This window comes from Boleophthalmus pectinirostris, unplaced genomic scaffold (genome assembly GCF_026225935.1).
Source record: "Boleophthalmus pectinirostris isolate CB_2022bp ecotype Guang Dong unplaced genomic scaffold, ASM2622593v1 HiC_scaffold_6, whole genome shotgun sequence".
Taxonomy (NCBI): domain Eukaryota; kingdom Metazoa; phylum Chordata; class Actinopteri; order Gobiiformes; family Gobiidae; genus Boleophthalmus; species Boleophthalmus pectinirostris.
The window spans coordinates 21,526,196-21,551,283 of NW_026571447.1; the positions used below are offsets into that span (position 1 = coordinate 21,526,196).

General features: G+C 38.4%; 1 protein-coding gene and 1 long non-coding RNA gene across 2 annotated transcripts in view; one reads left to right on the top strand and one right to left on the bottom strand.

The window, feature by feature from the left end:
- The first annotated feature begins 88 nt into the window (after positions 1-88).
- trmt11 (tRNA methyltransferase 11 homolog) lies at positions 89-7,063 on the top strand. Its single transcript, XM_020937523.2, has 13 exons — positions 89-188; positions 372-437; positions 509-582; positions 663-744; positions 816-908; positions 985-1,119; positions 1,215-1,371; positions 1,451-1,531; positions 1,626-1,790; positions 1,858-1,930; positions 2,034-2,168; positions 3,364-3,484; positions 5,022-7,063. Exons 1-13 carry the CDS (start codon positions 111-113, stop codon positions 5,145-5,147), a joined length of 1,386 nt encoding a protein of 461 aa, XP_020793182.1. The 5' UTR covers positions 89-110; the 3' UTR covers positions 5,148-7,063.
- A 6,658-nt stretch (positions 7,064-13,721) lies between these two features.
- LOC129411912 (uncharacterized) overlaps positions 13,722-25,088 on the bottom strand; it is a 76,164-nt gene continuing 64,797 nt past the window's right edge. Inside the window, exons 3-4 of the long non-coding RNA XR_008633500.1 lie at positions 14,845-14,902; positions 13,722-14,178 (exon numbers count right to left, since the gene is read on the bottom strand). This is a non-coding gene — a long non-coding RNA (uncharacterized LOC129411912). The remainder of the gene's footprint in view (positions 14,179-14,844; positions 14,903-25,088) is intronic.

Below are 25,088 nucleotides of genomic sequence, written 5' to 3' on the forward strand. Positions count from 1 at the left end.
ATGTTAGGATTATGTCTTCATGAAAAGTGCCTGACATGAGCGTGACCCACTAGTGGAACCAATGTCAAAGCCTTATTTCAAGTCGGACTTATTTTTAAGTGACAACAAATATGGCGGCCAACACAAGTCGATCACGCCTTCAGTTTTTACTTCATCTTGCACAAGATAATTTAGATTTTAGGTTACCGGTAAGGATTACAACTATTATATTTAGTATTTTAATGATGTCGTTAATTGTTATATTAATTGTCAACTCAAATCGCGTCATACTCTCTTGTTTGTTTTATTCAGTTGTCATTTATAACACCTTTGTTAAAAAGGTCTATTCTAATATATTGTTCACTGATGTTTTACGTTATACTTTTTACCAGGAGATTAAAAGCCTGCTCGCTCTCCGGGGAAAATCATTCACTCCAAGTTTAAACTTCAAAGAAAAGGTGTGCATTTTTCTCCCACCATTTTATCAATTTCACTTCCCAATAACTGATAACAATTATGATTTTTGCAGGCTCCTTTTTGGTGTTTAGAGGGTTTGTCTGAAGAAGATATCAAACATGTCATGGCTAGATCTGTTTGTGCAAAGTACTGTTTTATATTTATTCTCCTCTTTGCTTGTCTTGGATTGTGAAAATGGTTTAAGTTATCTTTTGCTCATGTTGCAGATCTGCCTTTGAACTCTGGGGTCATGGGAAAACACACAGTGATCTCAAAACATCACTCTTAAGCTATCCAGCAGAGAACATGGTTTGTTAGGCTCAATAATGTCAGTCTAAACATGTAAAACTGTTAACTTTTTTTTTTTTTTTTCTTTCTAGACTCCATTCATGCAGCAAGACTCCACCTACAGGATCAATGTGTACACCTTTAATAAGACTCTGGAGTTTGCTGAAAGAATAAAAAGGATTGATGTATGTGTGTGTTTTATTATGTTGATATTAGCATGTGCATTTTTAAATGTAGTGCCTTTTTAAATATTTTCTTTAGGACATGGAGTATCTCCCCTTTGAGGGAAGGGTCAGCCTTAAAAGTCCACAGCACATTTTCTGCCTGCTTGAAGATTACGGAACAGATCCCAACAACATTCCTGAGCTTCCAGACTATGTGTACTTTGGCCGCTGGGTAAAAAAGAAATGCAATGAGTGATTACCCCATGGTAGTGGTATTGTAAGAGTAATAGTTGTCCATAATTTCTAATGGATGTATTTACCTTTCAGATTGCAGATGGACAACGAGAGCTGATTAGATCCCACAGTGTAAAGAACAGGCACTTCATAGGGAACACTAGCATGGATGCTGGCCTCTCTTTTATCATGGCTAATCATGCAAAAGTAAAACAAAATGATGTAGTATTTGACCCATTTGTTGGAACAGGTATGTTTTGTTTGTGCCTTTAACAAGTAAACATTTGTCACTGCTATTCACATATTTCTTTGGTTATTATGTGTTTTAGGGAGCCTTTTGGTTGCTTGTTCACAGTTCGGAGCCTATGTATGTGGAACAGACATTGATTACAATATTATTCATGGAAGGGGTACGCTTTCAATGTGTAATGTTTGTTTTATGTTGAATATTTTTTTCAAATATGTGCATCTGAATTGGTGTATAATGATGCAACTGTCTTTTAGGACGGTCAAGTCGGAAAAAACAAAAGTGGAGAGGGCCAGATGAGAACATCAGAGCTAATCTGCGGCAGTATGGTACAGAGATGCTGTATTTAGACGTGATGGTGTCTGATGCATCTAAGCCTGTGTGGAGAAAGGCCCCTCTATTTGATGCCATCATTACTGATCGTAGGTCTCTTTAAAACAACTACCAAAAGTTAAAACCTTGTTCACCATATGTTCTTATTTATGGCAGCCCCATATGGCATCCGTGAATCAACTAGAAGAACCGGCTCACACAAAGATATTATTAAGCCTTGTGATGGCGTGTAAGTAACTATATGACAAATGCATCACATTGTCATAGTTAATTATTGTAACCAATGAATATAATGTATTGTGTTTATAGCCAATTATTTTCTCTTTTAACAGTTATGCAGAGTCGCATGTCCCTGTGTCTCAGGCGTATCATCTCAGTGACATTTTTCAAGACCTGTTGAGCTTCTCTGCACATCACCTTGTCCTGGGAGGAAGACTCGTTTACTGGCTGCCTGTATATAGACCAGAGTAAGTACAATGATTTCAAAATTGTCTTTCCTAAACATCCTGAGGAGACCATATGTTCTTTAAATTAGTTTTTTCCTCTCTGTGTTTAATATTTTGAGATAGATTGAGAGAATGCAGCTGCATTACAGTTGTAAATACAATTTCAGTTTCATGAGTACAGGTTTATGTTCGAAGTTGTTTACTGAAAGTTTGAAAAGAGAGCTCCACCAGGGGGCAGTTGTGTACAATAAATTGTGGAAAGTACATGTCTGGCTACAGTGAACAATGATTTTATTACAGCTTCTTACAGTAATAGTGTGCACTTGTGACTTGTGAGTTGCATAAGGTGTATCACTAAACCATAATAGGAGAGAAAAGTTTTGTTTTGTTTATCAGATAAATTTAAGAAAAAAAACGAAGATGCCTGCTGGAAATATGAAGTGTGAATGTAAGAAAAACAAGACTCAGAATACTCGAAATCTTTGTGGTCTCAGCTATTTAATTCCACATTATCTAAACACAACTATCTTCTATTTGGATTTATCAGGATTTTGATGTATGTTTGTTTCTTCTTTGTGACATACCTAAAACTATACATGTCAGTTGCAAGTTTTTATAATAGTGAGACAAATCTCAAATCCCTTCTCACTCACTAAACACTGCACTTTACAAGCCCATCCTGACTGGCTCATAGAATTATCTTTTGGCTGAATCTCGGCTACAGTCGCGGGAACACCAAACATCAGAGGCCCTCTCGCTGCTATAGCAACGACACAGACAAACAGTGATGCACAAATCTGTCTCTGAGTCGGTGGCGGTCAGGAGAAAGTGCTCCTGACACAAATATGCAAACACATACATCACTGAGTGTTAATAGGCCATAACCCCTGGTTGGCCTAGCGATGACAGAGTCTGCACTCAAGCTGGAGGCCACAGTCACTTTTTCCACCTTTAGTGCAAACTCTTCAACCTTAGTTATTTGAAATGAAGTTTAAAGTGGTGTTTTGCAGAAATAAATATTACACTTATATTCCTGAAGTAATACTACCTCAATTTCAGAAAGTAACAAAACAAAACATCTCAAAACACAGACAATACATGTAGTAAAATATCTTGGAAATCTCTTTAATGGTCAAAAAGACAGCTATGTATATAGGAGACATATAGGAGGCTTTAAAAAAAAACTTGGATTCAAGGTACTGTTTGTCTGTTTCAGCTATTCTGAGGAGATTGTGCCTCTTCATCCATGTCTCCAGCTCCTCAGTAACTGTGAGCAGGTTCTGTCTAGTCACACTTCTCGTCGTCTGATCACTATGGAGAAGGTCAAAGAGCCAGAGGTGAGTGCAAGAAATTACAATTTAATCACTGTCAGTGGTTAAGAGAATTTGATGCAGATGAGGAAGCATGGACAGGGTAGACATGATTTGATTAATATAGGCAGTGGGGCAAAGAAATATATCATCACATAAATGTCATATATGCAGTTATGCCAAGGCAGTGGAGTCTGCCTGTCCTCTTCATGTGGCTGTGATAGATTTTTCTCTTTCATTTGAGATCCCTAAATTATTTACTTGCTTGTTGCATTTCTTGCTTTGTTGTTCCTCTCAGCATCCAAATCTTAAATTGCTTCCCATTTCAACCCCCATAAAACTGGTTGTACATTTTTAATTAATTTAATTTGTGGCCAATGGCCATACTGGTCTGATCTCGTCAGCTCTCAGCACGGCCAGGCCTGGTTAGTACTTGGAAGAGGGACTGCTGGGAATTCCAGGTAGCACAGTGAGGCGCTAGTGTCAAAAAATGTTACTGTTTCCTTAGTCAAGGCACTTCACCCACATTGCCTAGTTTGAATATGTGTGAGTGTTGGCTGATGGCACAGATTGGCAGCTTTGCTTCTGTCAGTCTGTCCAGGACAGCTGTGGCTACAAAAGTATCGTACCAACACCAAGAGCAGAGTGAATGATACTCTTTAAAGAGCTTTAACTGTCCTGAAAGGCACTGTGTAAATCCAGTGATTAATTGAATGCTAAAGTCATTAATGAATTAATTAAATAGCACAAGTAGAAGCACTCAGACTTCTGGCATGCATCTGTCCTATCTCCAAATGGCATATAACAACAAGGCCAACAAGGACACAGACCTGAGGTTCAGAGTTCATGTGAACATAATTCTTTTGTTCCTTTACTGACCCATAGTGGCTGTAGTGGGTATCTTCACACTTAGTCACACAGTGGAGCTACATCCAACAAAACAAAATAAGCTTAATATAACTTAGCTATAATTTAAACTGTTGGTGTGTAACATTATCGTTGTGCAAATGCTGTGTTTTGCTTGTATTTTCTTGAAGAAGATGCTTAGCCTCATTTTATTTATGATCAGTTAAAACACGTTTGGTGGTCGATGGGTGTTACTGACAAATTACACTACAGCTTTCAATAGAGTCATCACCACAGCTCACATCACCTCATTATTTTTACTTTCCAGGGATCTCTTATCCTCCCTTTATCCCTGCTTTGACCAGCAGCTTCCTAATGCCAAGACAAACATTAAACACATATGATGTTATTTACCGCTCTCACTTTAGAACCACATTTTTCTTATTGTTGAGCCAAAACTGGTAAAAAACATTTTGCCAGTGAGTGGGTATTTATCTCATTGTGAGGACTGAAGTCAATATACACACAGTCCTTGATGCAATTCCTTTAAATCATGTTGTTGATCTTACAATAAAATTAAGAGATGTGTCAAAATAGGTTAGGGTTTAGGTTAAGGTTAGGCATCATAAGGTCAGGATAATTTTCCAGAAACTGAATTAAGTCAATGTAATGTGCCTAGGAAGCATGCAAACCAATGTGTGTGAATGTGTATGTGCAGGGGACGGACAACCAGGCTCACCTGCTCGACCCGCGTTTCAGTCCTTATGAGGGACACAACGCCTTCAGGGAGAAGTATTTCAGTGGACTAAACAAAAGAGGCGTCAAAGAGGACAATGGACAATGAGGAACAACTATGGACCAAGGTCTTACTAAAGGACAGAAAAATAATTCAACATTATTGTTGGACTGTAAAAATGTAACTTACAACTTTTAGTGTTGTTTTAGTTAGTTTTTTGTACTGCAAATAAACTTAAGTACATTTTTCATTTCAATAAGAGTGATTACCATTCCTTTCTCCCCATGGATGTCTGTACTTCAGTTCCCATTCCCATTTATAAAAGAACTGTAAAATGATAGGCTGGTTGTATATAGGCCTATTATTTTGTTGATGCTCCAATCAATTTATCTCTGGATTTGAATTTAAAGATGCATTATCAATTTTTCCTGAGGAGGGTCTACCATTTGCTTAGCTCATGCGGATTTGCTTTACAAATAATGTTCCACCATATGGCATTCAACTTTAATTCAACTTTAATTTTTTGTGTTTGTATACTTTTATAAATAAGCAGTCAATCTGTCTCCAGAGTTGCCTTTTTACCAATCTGACCTGTAATTTAGCTTACTGGTGTCACCTGATTGTCTCCCTTCGCTTGAAAAATTACATAATGATGCACCTTTAAATGTAATGCACTGAAACCTTAAAGGGCCCATATTACTCCATTTTCTGATCTATGTTACTTATCATGTTGTTTCTTCATCAAAAACACGCCTGGAGTTGTGGTTTGTGTTTGTGTTTACATTCACACATGTTTAACACACAAATCCTGCATATTTAGTTCTTCTCTTAAACTGAAAACACACTGCTCCACGGTACATAATACAGGAAGTGCTCAATGTGTTTTTAAACTCCACCCTCACTAGAAACAATTTGAATAATTTCAGCCCTTGAATAGCCAATCTCAAAGTAAAAGGTAGTTGTTACCTTGAAAACGTCCATTTCATGAAATTACAAGATGGAACATAGGACGAAGATGGAGACAGGCCAATAATGCAGGATTACTTATGTGTGAATGAAACAAAAGAGAATTCCAGGTATGTTTTTGATGAGGTAGCTGCATTATCTCATGGCTTAAAGCTCACAAAAGTAATTTTTTTGTAATATAGGACCTAAAGTAAGTTAATGTATATGTCCTCTGGTGTAGACTTGAACCCATATGATAGGGCGTCCCCACCTCACAGCGCACCATTGCAGTTACTCAGCAGCTTTTGTTGTCTTCAACCACAGTTTACATGCAGCAGGCTCATTATTCATCTGCACTAGGCTTTTATACTGTATGTCTATGGCTATACTCGTTTGCAGTGTTTATCACTTGGGCCTCTGCCTTTCCATCACACTTCCCTGGTTTGCCCTCCTTCTCAGGCACAAGGCTTCCAGGCTCCATCACTTGATACCCAACTGGCCAACGTTTGTGGCCTACATTGTTTATAGTTCCCACAGAGCCTTTGGTTGCCTCTCATCATCAGAAAATCAAATAACTCCACACGGCATTTCAACTTGACTTATTGCCTCGGTCCGCTTAACCATTTCTTCTTGTCACATGTAAATCACAAGTGTTTACCACAACACAAGGCCAATAGGTTTGAGGGCAGCACATTTAATTTCTAATTCAGTAGATGGATGTCTTTATGTAAGCGTGCGTGTGCTGCTATAAGGATAAAATATGTTTTCAAGAGTCTCCGATAATGTGAGTGTAATTAGCAGAGGAGAGCGGGGGGTTCCTCTCCACACCACAAAATGCTGTCCAGACTTTGAGGAAGTAGTGTGTGTAAAATCTGTTTTTGCTTGTTTTGATGCAACCAAGCAAAGCTCTAGTGTATTTCAGGGACAGTAAAAATATCTTGCTGTACTGTGGCTTTTGTTTTACAAGCCCTTTTTGCTTACGATTTTACAAAGTTGTTTTATCTGTATTTAACTTTTGTATCCAAATTGATGTTATTGGTTTTACTATGCCACTGCAAATAAGACCACATTTTCTCTAATTCCTCACCAGACCCTCTTTATCTTTGACCTCACTCGCAGCCACTGGGAACTCCCTACAGGAGGCGCTGCTCACTCTTTGGAACAATGGACAATGATTAAACTACTCCGGTTTTATCAGAGTGACCTGGCCTCCAAACTGCTGTCTCAGAAGGTTTTTTATTGTATAATTTGAACCAGTCAAAAAATATTTTTATTTTTTATTTATTTATTTATTTGAGACAGGGACAGCGCACAATTTTCGCATTAACCTTGACAGGAGAGATGCATTGTACATCAGGTTGTAGCATCAGTGCTAATTTCCACCTGTAGTCCCTGGACAGGTTCATTGATTGATTGTATTTAACTGACCTTGACTATCAACTGTTCTGGAGACCTGTAGCATGTTTTGGGTTGATGGGGGAAACCGGAGCACCCGGAGGAAACCCATCCAGACACAGGGAGAAACATGCAAACTCCACACAGAAAGGCCCTGGGCGACCTGGGGATCGAAGCCAGAACCTTCTTGCTGTGAGGCATGAGTGCTAGCCACTCAGCCACCGTGCCGTGATATAAGCTGCTATAGTACACTAAAAGTTTTAGCTTTTATTTAAGCAGGAAAGTTTCACTGAAATTCTTTTAGATTACTCAAAGATAATCCTCCAGAATACTATGAGACATATAGGCCATCTCAGGATATAAATAAATACTTATGCCCAACATGAACTTTCATGGTAATAAGCACAGTTCAGTCTCAGAAGTGCTTTTTTTAAAAATAGTTTTTAATTGTACAAACAGACTGCAGCTGCTATAGGAAATCTCCATTAATGTTTCACAGGAAGAACAGACTTTACAGAATAAATGGTCATTCATAAAAATGTCCCTTTGGTGCAGAGTTTCAGAGCCACTAGTGAACACCAAGCCCTTAACATGCACACTATATTCAAACATGAGGAAAATTAAATGGCTTCTTGTTTGGCAGCACACAGGGGCACATGTAGTAGTTTCATTTGGATGAACCTACAGAACACAGTATGAGGTCACACTATATTTATTATATAAAGCAGCGCTGTGTGTGAGGGGGGCTGAGATGCTGTGCACAGCTGTTGTGCAGCCACACACACGCACACACACACGCACACACACACACGCACAGGCACGCATGCACACACACTGAGTGTGAGAAAGTGGACACATGTGGAGCAGGTGCACTGCACCTGTGTTCTGCCAAACACCTGTGAGTCCTGCAGGCCTTCTCGTCCTGTCCGCCCTCAGGTCACCCGTGCGGACTCATCCACCCGGGACACCCCCGCCCCTACACTGCACCATCGTGTAAAATGAGAGCTCTTATCTAGTGTCTGGGAGGAGAAGCTCAGTGAAGAAGAGCCATTATAGAGCCACAAATCACAGGAGTTATCTCCCCCAGCTGTGTGAAACTCAAGCCATCCTCAAAAAACCTTCAAGAATATTTATGAAATAATCATTTGAAGGAGTTTGGGAACAGGGATGACTGCGATACCTTTAAATTATAGTTTGTATATAATCATTCAATCTCCACTGATAAAAGATGTGCCAGTGGGTGACAACCCTGTGCAAAGCCAAGTGGTCTTCTCTGCAGTGAGAGTGTCCTGAGAATCAATAAGATGCAGCTTCAGATAAACAAACAGTGTGTGGGAACAGACGTTTGAAGTGGTTATGTTAGAAGCAGTAGAGGGTGGGGGCTCTGGAAAAAAAAAAAAAAAGTCGATTGGCAGATGGGTCACATAACTTTCTAAAAACTTTAAAATTCATTCACTTACAATCTTATATGGCCAAGCAGTAGAAACACTTTATGTGGCCTTTAACTGCCCTTTGTTTTTGAAGATCTGAAGAGCTGGAAAGAGCTGGGAAGAGTTATATGGAGGATTGTAAGAACTAGGCTATCTGCTTTCATAAGGATGGTTCATATTAATTAACATCTGCTATTACAGCATACAGCATTACAGCTGTCTCCTCAGGCAGGTGACATATAGAAGTAAACCTACTATTGTGAGATGGTATCCTTGTCATCACTGATCTATAACCACAGTGAATGAAAGTAGGAATAAAAACTTTACTGCCAAACACCAAAATCAAGACTGTATTTGGATCTGCCCACATCTGCCCCAATTTAAAATTATACTGTTTGTGTGGCTTCCTTTGGTTGTCAGGGCTGTTCTTCATTAATGATAGAAACCGCTGGATGGCTCCCTCACACCCATTTTAATGACTCCTAACTGCCAAGTGGGTGCAGCAGACACACTCAGAGCCAAAATGGCAGACGAGGTGGCAGTGACACATTTCCCCCCTTTCCGAAGCTTATAAAGTCTTCATAAACAAGGCACTAGTGAGAAGGTCTTGTACAGTACGATCATTAAGAGACCATTCATTTATTCTAGAGTTTTTCTTCAAAACCTCAGTCTAAAACCAGCCAGGCCCGGGGCGGAAGACAAGGAAACAACTCGGAACAGTCCCCTCAAATAAATATAGACACATGTCCAGCACCTCAATTCACATTAATGAGCACAGTTCAGTCTCAAAACACAAGTCATTTCAATGTGGAAGGAAACTGCAGCTGCCAGCGGAAATTTTTGTTAAGACAGGAAGAAGACTGGTTTAAATCACCCACTCTTGGATTAATCACTTTTTGATCTGTTTCAATATACAGATTAGTGTTTTATAGCTATTGGCTGATATTATGAAGAAAAAAAAACATATAGGCAAGGTAACTTTATTTGTACAGCACAATTTGTGAAAACATAAATAATGATAATTATTTGAAATTTGTTCTTTGAGAACAGTGTGGATACCTGTGAGCCAAGTGAATGTGAAAGTTAATGGTTGTTTGTGTCATAGATCAGTAATTCTCAAGTTAGGGCTCTTAAAAAATGCTCAATCAATAATAGAAGAAATGGCATGTTAGATTGCTTCTATTAAATAATGATTACCGTTTTCTTTATTGACCCTAAAAATGCAAGAGAGTAGTTTATCAAGTAGGAAAGGATTTGAGGTGACTGAAAAGAGTGAAATAGGGGGTACTTACTAGAGATAAACATACAGGGAAAAAAAAATTCTGGTTAGTATGTATTAATTTTAGAGACTATAATATATGTTTGCATTATTGTTTTGTTCTTGGAAGGCCCAGTGGATGAGGGTTCATGAGGGCCAGGAAACACGCATCAAGTTTTCTGCTTAAAGATCAATGTTCCCAATCGCCCCTATCCCACCTGCCCCTCTGCGCAGGTGAGGCTTCTTACACACTCTATCCACCTGCATCTGTATCTAATACATGCCCCTATGACTCTTCCTCTTTTACTTTCCTTTCATGTATGTTGCAATAAGTAAATTATACTATTAAAGCTGATCTTACCTGAACATTTGTGTACTATTACAACAAAAATGAATACATGGTTTGTTTTAGAAGTTGGTTATAAACAAACCCCAAAGATTTTCATGTTTTTCTTGTTGTTTAGTTTGGGTCAGACTAGAGCTGCTTAGATACCACATTGTGTAAAAATCTTACTCAGACAGCAGAAGCCAAAAATATTTCCTGCTAGTCTAATATACAGTATTTAGTGTATATAAAATGTTATAGGGGAAACCACTTGATTCTTTAAGCAGGAAGGGAGCTCTTGGAAGCATTGTAAATGGTTAATTTAAAACTACGTGTTATGGGCAGATTAACACAAAAACAAAACATTCTCAAACTAACCACAAAGGATCTTGTTTATTTTTCTTCTTTTGCCCTCCAACTTCTTTTTTAAAACAATGTTGCTATGCTACTTCTTCTCGCTGCAAAAACCATAAACAATTTGCTGACCGCTGAAAATCTCGCTTGGGGTCTCTCAGTTTGCTTGTATGGGTTGCTAAGTTACACAGCTCAAAACCAAAATTCATGAGTGTGTTATTTTCTTAACTTCCTGATTCTGCCATTATGGGGGATCATATGTGGACTCCCACCTAGTGCCGACATGTGTTGCATGTTATAATCTATATAGAGTGTAATGAGAAGCCAGCTGGAAATTGGTCCCATTTGTTTAATGTTTGGATATTCTGTAGCATGATGAAAAGTTTGTTGTCGTAGCTCTTTATTTCGTCCTAGCATAGCTTTTGTTGAACATTTTGGGGTTTTTCAATGTAAATAAATAAAATGTGTGTTTGTGTAAGCTTCTGCATGTGTACTGGCCTTGTGTTTGTGAAGCTGATATCTCTACTGTTTGGGACATGGGGGCTTTCCAGGACATTTCCTCTTCTCTTTGTGGGACCCCCTGAAACAGCACCTCTGCCACCTGCCAGTTTCCTGCTGGTTTTGAGATTCAATGCATTTTTTCAAGCATTGTCATCATTAGTGCATATTAAGCCTAAAATGTAATCAAATCAAGTCAATACCACTACAATATTAATATTACAGTAGTACTAGCAGACATGGATTCTCAACAGAAAGACCCCTATACAACAATAGACCTCCTAAAAGCCATAGATGAAAGCCCATATTTGTGCTGAACTCTTACTTCAAATATTCTTGGCACTAAGGTCTAATGTACCCATAACTGCATACAACAAAGACTTCTGCTGAAGCTGTGCCACATGAAAGCAGCACTGTCAGGTGGCACAGTTGCCACCATTGGCTGGTTATATATTTGGCAAATGATTATAAGAAATTTGCTGAAGGTGTCATGTCCTGATATCAGAAGTTCAGTGTGAGCCTTTATTACACACTTAACACCTAATTTAGGCTCCAAAGTTGGAGATCTGCCAACCTGCAGCCAGCACAGGAGCTCCACTGCAAGTGTTACATTTCTGTGTGTGCTCTTACCATTATGGTTCATTATAGTTCATAATTTATAATTTATCTTTTGAATGTGGAAAAAAGTCTGAACATACGGCATATAAGAGTATGAAACTCATAAATATATATGATTTTGGATAGAACTGGAAACTAAAAGGTGCACTACATAACTTTTCCTGTAGGGGTGTCCACCAAGTTGTTTCCATGGAGATGTAATTGCTTTGTTTAAATTGTTCCACCAAATGTCCTCAAATGTATCTATTCTGCATTTATTTTTACAGATATTTTTAGTGCTCAAAATTAAGAAAAAGTATATCTCCTCTCCACAGATCTGAAGTATATTTGATCTGGTGGCACTAGCTGCTTGAGATAGTTCAGTATAGTCCTATGCTATTTAAAATTCTTGGGAAAGCAAGAACATCTAATCATGGAGACAAGCAGGTGACTAACCCTCGCTACAACCCTCAATAGAAGAATGGACAAGACTGATAAGTCTGTCTGACAAGACCTAAAGATCCAATGTTGAATCAATTTCTGAATGATTAGCTGTTTGTTACATATTAATATATGTCTTTCCTTTCATACTTCTGTTTTGAATCCAAAGATATTTTTCATGTCAAATCAGTGCTGTTTTGTAATAAAAAGCTAAAAAGGAAAATTGAAAACCCTGTAATAACAAACAGACCTGCCATGTGGTTGAGGAGATGACGTCTTATTCCCTGCCAACAGCGCCTGACGTGGAGATGCACAGGGGTTCAAGCACAGGCAGTGGACTTCGCTTTGGACCTATAGAAGTGGCTTAGATGCTCTTTGGTTTTAAGAGGCTGAAAAGGCAAATTCACCCCATGGTTGGCTTGGCCTGTAACAGCTGAATGCCTTTGCACAAGGGAATCACCTCAAACTGCAGTGTTCCCAGAAGTGAGGTCCATTTTTCCACTGTTAAGATGTCACCAAACAAATGTATGTCCAGAAGCGGCAGATGTCTTTGAAAAAGAATTTGGGAACAAGTACTAGAGCTGAGAGTATGCGCAGGCAGAACACTAAAAATGTTTCAGTCAATGAAGGACATGCAGCTCATTTTGTGTTTTCTTTATACATACATCTGGTGCACTTAACTGTCTATGTAATTGTGCCTATAACCCCGATGTAAGAAGTTTGATTTATTGTGTTGTAAACTGCCTGGCTCCAGATGATGGCCTCTGTCACATCTTCAGTATTAGATAGGGTGTGAAAGAAGAAACATATACTATACATTAAAGCAAAATCACATAGCCTTCACCTGCACAATTCCATGAAAGTAGAACATTAAAACCATACTTCAGAACATTTTCCATAGAGATAGTTAAGTTTTATGCAACACTGTGGAATATTATAGTCAAAGGAAGGACATTTACATGGAGACAAGCAGGTGGAGATCATCCTTCCGGCCAAGTAGGAGTCACTTTTGTAAAATATAAGCCCCCTCACAGCAAGGATGCATATTTTTCAGTGCAATGAAAACAACCAAAATGAAAAACTAAATATGCTTTGATTTTTGTCACATTTTTTGGCTAAAGAGTTACGCCCTATAGACAAAAAATGGCAAAATGCAGAATACTTATAAAAAGAATGCTTATAGGTGCATTGTATAACTTTTGTGGAGGGTATGCTTCTTGTCTTCTTGGAGATCTAATTTCTTTGCCAAGAATGTTCCACAGTAGCACATTAAACATATCTCCATTTCATTTGTTCAATTACAGGTTTTATATCTCAAAATTCTCCACAGATATGACCATTAACCCGTCCCCATTGTGATTACCATTTATTTCCATACTGTGGAATAAGCAAGGCAAAACGGTAATATCGATGGAGACAACAGGTGGTGGACCCTCCACGAGAGAAGTTACACAGTGCACCTTTAATGTAGCTCAATAGAAAATATCACCTGCCATTCAAAGTACTCACAGGCCCTTTGTTGCCTAGGCATAGCTCTATGAACTCTGTTTATCTCATGTGTGTCCGAGCATTGTTGCATTTTTCATGAATTTGTGCTTGTATTTTGTGCAGTGTAAAAGGCGGTCTTTGATGTGCCCCATGCGAGTTGAAAGGGTAACTGGAGAGCCCCGTGCTCACAATGCTGCCCTCACCTGTGCGCTTTGATGATAGGACAGAGGCTAAGTGTACCAGAGCATCATCAAACACACACACTGACCTTCTCTTGTGGTGAGTGCTGCCTCTGACCGGCCCGGGCCTTTGTGGGGCGGCTCTGTGGTGTGCTCCTGTTACTGTGGATGGATGGGTGTCATGCAGGGGTGAGGTCTGCAGCCCACTCAGACCTGTCTGGATCCTCTGCTGGACTCAAATAGGAAAAAATAAATAAATAAAAAAAAACAAAAAAAAACAAAACTAAATAACAATAATAATAATTCGTTAAATTGGAAAAAAGAGTTGAATTAAAAAAGAAATCTTAATGTTCAATAATGACATATTTTTTATTACGTTATATCTCTTATATATATATTATACTAATCCAGTTTTAGTGTACTACCATATTATTGTTGCCATGATATTATTATATGTTTATAAAGTAACCTATAAACCTATAAATAAAAACCTCTTGCTAGTTCCAATCTCACAATTTACTATTTATAAAATATGTGGTTTTAGTCTTAATTACTTTGTCCACCGGAGGGAGCAAAAGGGCTACGTTTGCTACCCCCTCCACTTTATTACAGACCCTCTAAACTTTATCCATTTGCACACTCAGACAAAACAACCAAACAACAGCTTTAAATATCAATAATGTGTCCAAAGCAACAGAAAGGACAGAGATGGACAGGTGAAATGGACACCGGTCACTACAAGGTCAGTGGGGTCATGGATGCAGGTATGTTTTTCTGTGGGGTTACTACTCCTCTCTCCCTCACACGGGCACATTAGCCGGGTAGAGGGAGCTCATTGTGGGAGCAAACAGGCGCTGAATGCTCCTGTCGTCCGCTCGTTCATCTGTCTCTTCACCTGTCTCTTCACTTGTCCAGGACAATGACCTCGGCCTGAAACTCAACCGGGGCTGCACCTGTGGATGAAGAGCTCCACTTCAGTTTTCTAACAACAATGCCATTTATGCAGGAAAATGATTAAGACATTATTATGACTGCCACACAGTCATATTTTTAAAACTGCATGTAAAACAACACTACATTTATCCGGGCTTGGATGGCACAAATAGCTCATACTGGCTTGGACAAAATGTGTTTGTATTTTCTAAACAAAAAAGGACCTAACTGTGAAATACATCTCACACTAAAAGGTTTATTAGGGATATTATGGCGGTAATGGTTGTTTAAACATTAAAATATACTAACTATCCTAATTTGGTCCAAAAAATAGTTTGGAACCCTGAACAAAGGACTGTATTTAGGATTGACTGGTGAATAGAGCATTAGAGAAACAATGAGCTAATGTAGTATAAACTATTATGATATTCAACACTCTGAAGTGAATTTGTATGGGACTTGTAGTGTATCTTTTGATGTTTCCTTGAATCTTCCAGTGATTTTTATTGGCCAGACTGTGATGAAACATCTGCATACATCTGCTCAGTATCAGCCCGTCAGACTTTTTGTCATCACAATATTACCTACATTTCCATTACATGCAGAACTACAGTTAATGAGCAATCAGTAGTATTCAGAATCAAACTCCAGACTGGACCTCTGAGTCAGGGGGCTTCCTTCAGTAGCTCATTGTCCTGACAAGATAAACCAGCGCACATCTGCTTAGTGTCAGCTCCTCTGGCTCAGGCGTTCAGTTATGGACTAGTTAAAGGGTGTGCGTGGCACTGAGGTGATTTAAACTCATAAGGCCACAGCTCTGCTTTTCCTCTTATGGAGAACTGCCCTTTAAAAACAGCAGCAGATAAAGATTTCAACTTCACTAACTAAAGTAGCTTCTGCATGCGCCATTTCTTATCATTGCTGGTGTTGAGATAGGTGAACATAATGTAGTAGAAATACATTTAATGGCATAAAGATGAAAGTGTATGTATGATTTTTAACCAAACATGTAAAGGTTTTGTTAGACAGAAGAGTTCAAAATGGCTGTTGGGTGTGGGAAGAACCTGTACAGTAAAAAAAACATGCAACCTCTGATCGTGCCTTTGGCTGCTATGCTGTTAATGTATAAATATGTGCGAATTTCTTTTGATGGCGGACACTACCTGGGATTGTACATCAGGATTTATCTATCATTTGACCTAATTAAACAACTTAAATAAAGAACTTTTAATGGTTCCCAATAATAAATGATCCCTTTAATTCCTCCAAATAATAGCTCAAACAGCTCACCAGCCAAAGATAACAGCCTCCACAAAGTTGGTGTTCCCTATAAAACTATCATGCCCTTTATTTCCCCCTTCCCAACAAGTGGACCTCTTTCTTGCACAACCTCCCTCCAACATGGTACAACAGAGCAGAGAGAAACTAGCATGAAGACATACAATGTTTTGTCACCATTTTGCATGAACTTTATCTACTGTCTGACATGTCTTCAGTTTTTTCATACGTTGTTCATATTTTTACATATATTCTCCTTGTGCTTGATTGCCCCCCAGTACAACAATTATAAAGACAATTTCAGCAACTACTTCTACTAATTCTATCATCACTGGATCTGCACTCCATTAGTTATCTTGACACAGCCACATTTGCTCTTTAAATGGTTTGCATGCATTGCTTTGAATAGCAGCTGTACTGTGGTGCACATTTCCCATGTATTGCTTAACATTGTCCACTCCACTACTGTAGGTGTGTGTATGTGTGTGTTAGCTGAGGTTGTAACTCTGCTCCGGACAGTTTCATAAAGTGCAGTGCAGCCAGCAGGGCCACCGTAAATCACTTTTATTTGCTGTGTGTTGGGGGTCAGCTCTCTTGACACCCCCAGACCCTGACATGGCAAGGAATGGACTGGCTTTTGCTTTTGCTATTGCAGCTGTGTTGTTGTAGGCTGGCAGTAAAAGAGGGGTTTATTTTTGTGCAAACGTAGTTCACCTGAGGAAAATCAATGCTCTGTAAAACATTTTTACAATGTCCAGTTTGGTTGGTTTGGAAGTGACACAAAACGTGATCCATCGTATTATTCGATTTACTAGCGTTGCCGTGGGATACTGACAGCAGTGGATAATGGATGTGGACCGAACTATTGCTAGTGAAACAATCCCTCTTTGGTGCACATGTGTTTAAAAAAGAGCTGGCTATGGAGCTCAGGATTGTGTCATCACACCTCAATAAACAGCATTTGATCCACATGTTAATATACAATGGAGGTTTTAAAATGTAAACTACTGGAGTTAGTGTTCACTCAATACTATTCTGACACCACAGTGAGTTTGGTGTATTACGCAGTGATTCAACAGTTGAAGTTAATCCACTTCACTTTTCTTTTGTTTAGGTGTTTTTGGTATTGTAACTCTAGGAAACTGCTGCTTGGTTTTTTAAAATAACTTTTGATGACATTCAATCTTTATTTTTGTAAGGCTGACAGATACAAACTTAGACAGATGCACTCACTTACAACTCTCTCATTCCTTCCATCTAACACATATATGTCTTTAAACAGCATTAAAAAAACTATGTACATGAAGGAAACCCGGTAGAACGTCATACAAACACAATGCATAAAGATTGAAATGTCACATGAATCACACAAAATCTCTTCTTTATCATTGGTGCTTGTCCACACCGGAGAGAGCAGGTTAAATATGACACACTGTGGATATAAACACAGTGAGGGAATGCTAACAGACTTGGAGCTGCCTCTCTGTCTTCTGCACACCTCATGACAGGAGGACTGTCTCATTTCCTTAAATTTACTGTTTCAGAGACTTCAGTCTCAACAACAATCATCACTGCTTTATGTGCTAAATTTATCTAAATATGCAATGTACAGGCATTTCAAATTAGTATTTTGACAGAGTAATTGATACCTTGTGCTTATTTTTAGGGTGTGGTCTTCTGGATTCAGCACCAGAATAAGGCTGTACTGGGTCTGGACACAAAGAAAAGGTTTTGGTGATTTTTTTAAAGAAAATCTCTACATTTCATTACAAACTACAGGACTACCACAGGCAATGTGAAAGCATGACTAACTGGCTCTTATAGTGTAGATTATTTTGATAGTACATATATTTATAGAGCATGTATAAAGGTGTATGTCACAGCAGGGGGCCTGAACTGGAAACCGGACGATCTGTAAAGATAAAACTCCAACCACAAATTTAATGCCATGGTAATACTTATATATATATATATATATATATATACATATACACACACACACTAATTTTAAATCGCAATATTCTTCTAAAATGGCCACTGAAAACTGCAGCAGACGTCATAGTAAACACGTCATTGTAACAAAGAGTCAGCAACTCTGACCACGGAAGGAAGTAGCAGATATTTTTTCATTTGTACCACAATGACAATGCAACGCTGCTAAATCCTTTGTATATCACCCATTAAGAAACAAAAACTGGAGAACAAAAAAAGTACAGAGCATAAGCATGAACATGAGCAGAGAGTGGTATGCCAGTGGAGATTGATCGGGGGGTTGATCGGCAATATAACGTCTGGAAAGTAAGTAATTAAAGATTGCTCAAACATGCACAAATCACTCTAAATACAACTTCAAGAGAGTAAACGAGAAGGGGAAACAACTATAATTTGGTTAATAGCTCTGAAACGTTGAGTTTGCAAAGTCATGGTCCTAGCTGTAAACCCATTTGAACTTTAAAAACAAACATTTTCTCCATAATGACCTCAACTAATATTTCAAAAAAGCACCAGAGAGGTCAACTCTACCCCTCCCACGTTCTTCCATCAACATTGGTTTAGCTGCAGCAGAAGTGATGCAGTGATGCCCACACCTCTGCACATGTGTGCTTGTGTCCACACTGAGACATTCAGCAGGGCTCCTCGGGCTGACAGCACCAGAACCTCCTCCCTCCTGTTTGTGTGCACCTGCTCTGTGTTCTGAGTCATCCACCCTGGAGGTCCACTGGAGCTTACTGCACAGCCTGGTCCACAGACCACTCCTCAGGTCAACACGTGTGATAGTGTGGTAAGGGCTAAGCCCTCGGTAAGTTACTGTAAACTTAAACTTGGGAAATCGCCCCAAAACTTTTAAGCTTCTAAGTTTTATGTTAGTACCATCTGTTTATTAGTGTATGTTACATTTTCACAACTTGTTTAGTTAACATATTATATACATTTCAACACAACTTTCTGCTTATTACCTGTACAATAATGTTAGCATTAAATAGTATGGATGTAAATCACTGGTTTTGTCATAATAGGATGAAAATGGTGAAAATATGTTGCTTTAAAAACATGATACAATACAAAGGTCAGTGATCGATATTAAATGATTTTAGCTAATTAAAATAATGGCAGCAGAAAATCACACATGGTCCTGCAATGTAAACTTTTGCACTTTGATCTGAGGATCAGCTCCTATCATCACATTTCATGCATCGTGAGCGCTGCCCAAAAATATTTCAAAGATTAATAAACTGGGTCTAATCTTTTGGTGGACGAGCACTCTAACCACTGAGCCACTATCATGACTGTTACCTGTCAGTTAATAATACATCTGTGTTAATTGCAGCAGTGATGTGTCTGCTGCAATGTCCAAATATTGGGATTGCAGCCTCTCTCTCAACTTCTGGCCTACTTTGACAAACAGATAAATAAAATATTAAAGTTGTGTTAATAAATTAGATCCTGCTGGTTGTGTGTTATCACATACTTGAAAGATTGCCTTTTTGAATCTGAACTGAAAGCATTATTTCTGGATGAATGCAAAAATCCATGAATGGTGTGAGACTTGGCAAACTCTGTGGTTATGGCAGCACTTTGTGGTTAATGGTGTATGAAGAGCTTTTGATCGCTGCGTTTAGGCCTCCACCAGCACTGCTAAAGACCAGCCCCAAGAATGTGCTGAGGCAAATGGCTTCTTAATCACCTCCAAATTCCACATTTCTGAGGTGGCTGTATCTATGAAATAACTTCTAAATTGCTTCCTCCAAATTTAAGTAAATTAAATCCAAGTATTACAAAAAGTCTCAAATTAAGATACATTTTAACGTCGAGTAAAACTTTTTGTTTGTTTGTTTTTTAACAGTTTTTTTTTAATTTTTTTTTTTATGTTATTATACAAGGATTCTTAAAGTTTCTTTGTTCTCTAATGACATACTGTTCTTGCATTTATCGGTGCAATAACTGTTTTGATATACGAGTAATAGGGTTAAGTATAAAAAAATCAAACAAAACTGTAAGAGTAAATCAGAATGTTTTAATAACAAGTCAACAGGTGCTGGCCAAACGCACAAGTGCTTTGGTTTCTATTATCATAAAAAGCTGGACTTAAATGCAGTCACTTAGCATAAATACTGGGGTATCAGTAAATCTTGCCAGCAGGGCTGGAAGCGTGCGTTTTTATGCATGACTTATATTTCCATAAGAGCATAATGCCTTATCATGTTTCTTATCATACAGCACTGGTATGCAACAGTATATTCACACTTAAATGGACCTCTTACCAGGCACGAACGCATTTGCACTTCAAGTCAAGCAACTTAAAGGAAGAAAAACTGTAGGGGGAAAAACTCCTCCATGTACTTTTATTAGTAAATATTTTGCCCAGATCTTTTCCCTTTGATTCTATAGCCCACTGCAGAGGCCTGGGGTAAATTATTAAGAACCATAAAGCAGGGGACGCAAAACCTGGCACAACACCAGACAGCTATTATAGTAGATTAATTTCTATTTAATCCACAAAATGTGTAGCAGATGTTTTGTGTATTTTAAGCTATAGCTCCTACAGACACTGATTGTTTCCCTCTCTGGCCCTTTATTCTGGTTTAGTTTATTTTCAGGTTTCAGGTTTTTCTTTGTCACTTATAAGAAGAGAATATGTTAGAAAATATCTTCATGCAACAATGAATCCATTCTATGTCTAGGCATGGATTCCTCAAATATCCAAATACACTATTAAGAAACTGTATGAGATGATCCTCAAAGCCATATCACTGCATACAACAATATTTCAAATAAAACCTATGTCCATTTAACCAACTGTTACTTTATATTTTATAGTTTGAGTTATAAACCTTAACCTTTAAGATTTAAGAATGAAATTTGCACTATTGCTACTTCTTTTGCTGAGGGGTTTATAATTCAATATATGTATATTTCTATAGACTTCATGTCTATATGTCTTCATTTCTATATGTGCCATTGTACTACAAGTGCAAAGCATGCATTTATTTTTCAAAATGTACACTCACACTTAATCTTACCATAACTACCTTTATAGATACATTACTACCTTAAACTGCTCTCAATAACACGGTGGTTCTCAGTAGTGTTGACCACATTAAACAGCTCAACACTGCTGTGACCACAACAGTCCAAAGCTAACTGTTTATAGATAAATGACTGTTTCTGTGCTTCTGTGATGGAGACCATTGAAGTCCTTAATCAGCCTTTGATGGTGAAGCGTGAGCTCGATATTAACTACAACATGTGTGGTTTTATGGTTACTTGCCATCGCAGTAGCTGGCGTGCGGTATTAAGTTTTGCCAGATGCCTCATGTTCAGATAGGGGCCTAATGACAGTAATAAACAGGTGCTCAGAAAGGATTTTACACAATGAAAAAAACTGTGATGCTCTGTAACTGCAACCTGTGCACATATATGGCTTAAGTCTACATAGGAAAAGCAGTGTTCGTTTATTTAGTCAATCTTAGTGAGGTAAATGTATATAAATATATTTTACAAAAGCATTTTATCTAGTCAAAAAGTGCGGAGGCATTGAGGACCCTGACTCTATTTTATTTCAGTGTATTTTCTGACCATATAATCTAGCAATAAAAACTATATCAAACAACCAAACAGACCTCTCCCCATTGACCTAATTGGGATAGTAAAACAATAACAAATTTCCATATTTTCCTATTGAGGTTTTTGCATGACCCTTGTAACATTTACTTATGATGGCAGCTGCATTGCATGATTAGAAATTGACTCTACATCACAGATTGTATAAAAAAGTGGACTAAAGAAGTGTGAAGTCACCCACAGTGTTCAACTCCAAACAAATGAAGCTCAAGAGGAGTGAATCTGGAGCTAGTTCATTATTATGAATAGGAATTTACTAATGGACAAAAGAGCAAAATAAAAACACTAGGATCGTATAAAGCAGGTTAATAAAAACATTTTAAAACCAAAATGATGAGGCTCATTGTATCAGAGAGTAAAACAAATGTTCACTGTAAAGTCCATTGGAAACAGAGTGAAGCTGGCAGCGCCCCCATAGACACTTACTATTTGGAACAAGTTGGCTAGTGGGTTAGCCATTTATATATGCAGCCTATCCTGTACATGACCCAATGTTGGCAATGCTGACCACTGTAGACCTGTTTCATTTAACCACTGCTTTCACATCTCCCACTTGTCACATGATCAAGTGACATTTTTCTAAATGTTTACATGGGTTTTGTACCCAAGAGGAGGATGACCATGCAGCTTCTGAGGAGAAGTGAAAAGGCGTTGATGGCCACAGACTCAACCCAAATCTCCGTTGTGTGTTAGTTGTGGTGCTGAGGCTGGATGCAGTGGCTTCATGCTTATTTTGATGTTTTGCCTGTGCATAGGCATACCCTGTTCGTGTGTGATGGTTGAATGAACATAAAAACACAGAGCTGCAAACTGTGAGAGACCTGTCTACCCACTCTGCATCCTGTGGGTAAAATGTAATTGGACAGCAGTGGACAGACAGATGATCCACCAAACCAACACTGTTGAAGGTTAACAATCCCATATGGACAAGATGGAGAGGAGTGCTGAGTGGTAAATTGACTTGGTTTAAAAGCCCATTTCAAGTAGCTTTATGTCCATTTCTATGCATAATGACCATCTCATCCCTCCCATCATTTTGTCCGTTTCAAGCACCAACTGTATTTTGTATAATTTATTGGTTTCTTTCCCCAGCTGAATGAATGTGAGAGTGAATTGAGTATGTTGCAACCAACTAGCCATGTTAATGTTAAGACATGCTTTATACAACCCTGTAAGGAAATTTGTCCACTATAATGAATGTATGATCCTTCACTGCAGATGAAGCAACCTGACAGGCAGAAAAATCTTCTCCAGATCTTGGGTTATGCTTATTGTCAGGAGGTTAATGTCATTGGCAAAATCTGCCATGTTTGAGGGTGAAATATCAATAGAAAACCATCAGTCAAAAAAATACAAAGAAATAAACAAAAGAGCTGTGAAAAAACGTTGAGCTGCTTGATCACTACTGGTTGTTTGTACCATGGCAACAGAGTGGCTGGCTGCTTTTGTGGCTACCTGACTCATACACTGAGCAGTTTTTGAAACTTTGGGTTTTTTGTTTTGTTTTGTTTTGGGTTTTTTTTAGTTCACTTTTTAACATTATATGATGGAATTTTAGCTAAGAAGTGCCGCATGTGCAGTTCAAATGATAGAAGTAAGGGATTGTTGAATTGAATTGTGTGAAATGAGCCGTTTGTTTTTCCCATATCCATGGAGACTGTGCAAGAGGCTAGCTATGGCGATAGCTAAGGAACTATGGACATTTGAGATGCTTCAGGCTTTTTTATACCATATGTGGGAGCAAATGTGGCAGAGGAAATACTCCGAGACCTTCTAGAAGAAACACTTTGAGTGAGGAATGAGGAATGAACCATTTCATGGCCAACCGAAATAGAAGAAAAATAAGGCTTTTCATGTCATGTTCACCTGCCTCCCACTGGACACTGCTGTGATGCCCGGGCTGTAGGACACAGATTAGGGATACTTTTGACTTCCTCTCCTCAAATTGCCCTGACACAGGATCTGCTGATCCTACCTGACCAGTCCTCCTGTTAAACTGCACTGAGACCTTTGACTGAGACACAAATGTTGCTGCAGCAAAACTTGAACAAAGTATCTCTTTCTCTGGCAAATAGATCTATAATACTATAAAGTCAGAATATTTTTGAATGAATGCCAAGTTTAGTTTAGCATGTTAAAATGTCTGTTGGTTTAACATTAGGCTAACAAAAAATTTTATGAGGTGTAATGACATAAACCCAAACACTATTATGCATGTTTAGGTCAATGGAGGAAGTTAAGATCCAAAAACAGATACATGGAGAACATGCAAACTCAAACATGGCCTCTTCTTGCAGTGAGGCAAAACTGTTAACTACTCAAATAACATCACAGTAAAAAAATAGTATCCTTTTACAGCATTGGGAAAATATTGTAGCTATTTCTGCTCCTCCTTTCTCTTCTGTCCACAATGTGAGCTATAACACAACCAAGTGCCAAAACTCACCTTTGATTTGAGCATGTAACTCTAACCAGACTTTGAGCTTTGATTACGGTCTGAGCCAGACTAAACTCCTGCTGCAGCTGCTGGGGAAATATCCAGACACCCCTGAGATGACCCCACAATTATGAAAATGAAGTATTAATAGCTTTAAATTGCAGCCAAATGTGCATCATGCCGACATGCGGACACAGAGAAACCTGTTTGTTTTTCCTTTCCATTAAAATCATTAGCAGAGTTAGAAAATGTATTTGGATGAGGTTCAGAGGTATTCTGGATGCTTGTGAGAAGGTGAATTTGTCCATAGTTTCATCTGAAGACTGTACTTCCTTAAAGATCCATATAGGTCATGCGTGTGCTTAATAATGGTGAAAGACTATCATTGTCATTCCACTATAAACTATACATCCTGGGATTAAACTGTCAAGATGGATTTCTGCAATAAATCAATTAGCTTTACAAAGGTTCAGCCATGAATTTTAAACATAAACTGTACTCGTGTATCACTCACCAGAAATAGGCCTACCACTTAAGTCACATACAGAGCATCTGGCAATGACATGTTATACTGTGCAGCCTACATTCTTTCTTCAGTTTTCAAAATCATATGGCGATAGTCATGGGATTACATTTTCAAATATTTGTTGAGTTTAATTTGTCACTCAATCATTTATTTTGTTTTACACAAAATAACTGATTGATTTAGGATCAGTTGAATTCTGTGTTGCCATTTGCTACAGGGAAGTATCCCTTAAAGGGACAATCCAGAATTTTGGACATTGGAACTCATTTCCTAGTGAGCCAGAGTGTTCGAGATGTGTGGAGACACTTTTTTAAATATTCCATCCAGTCTTTGTATTTACAGA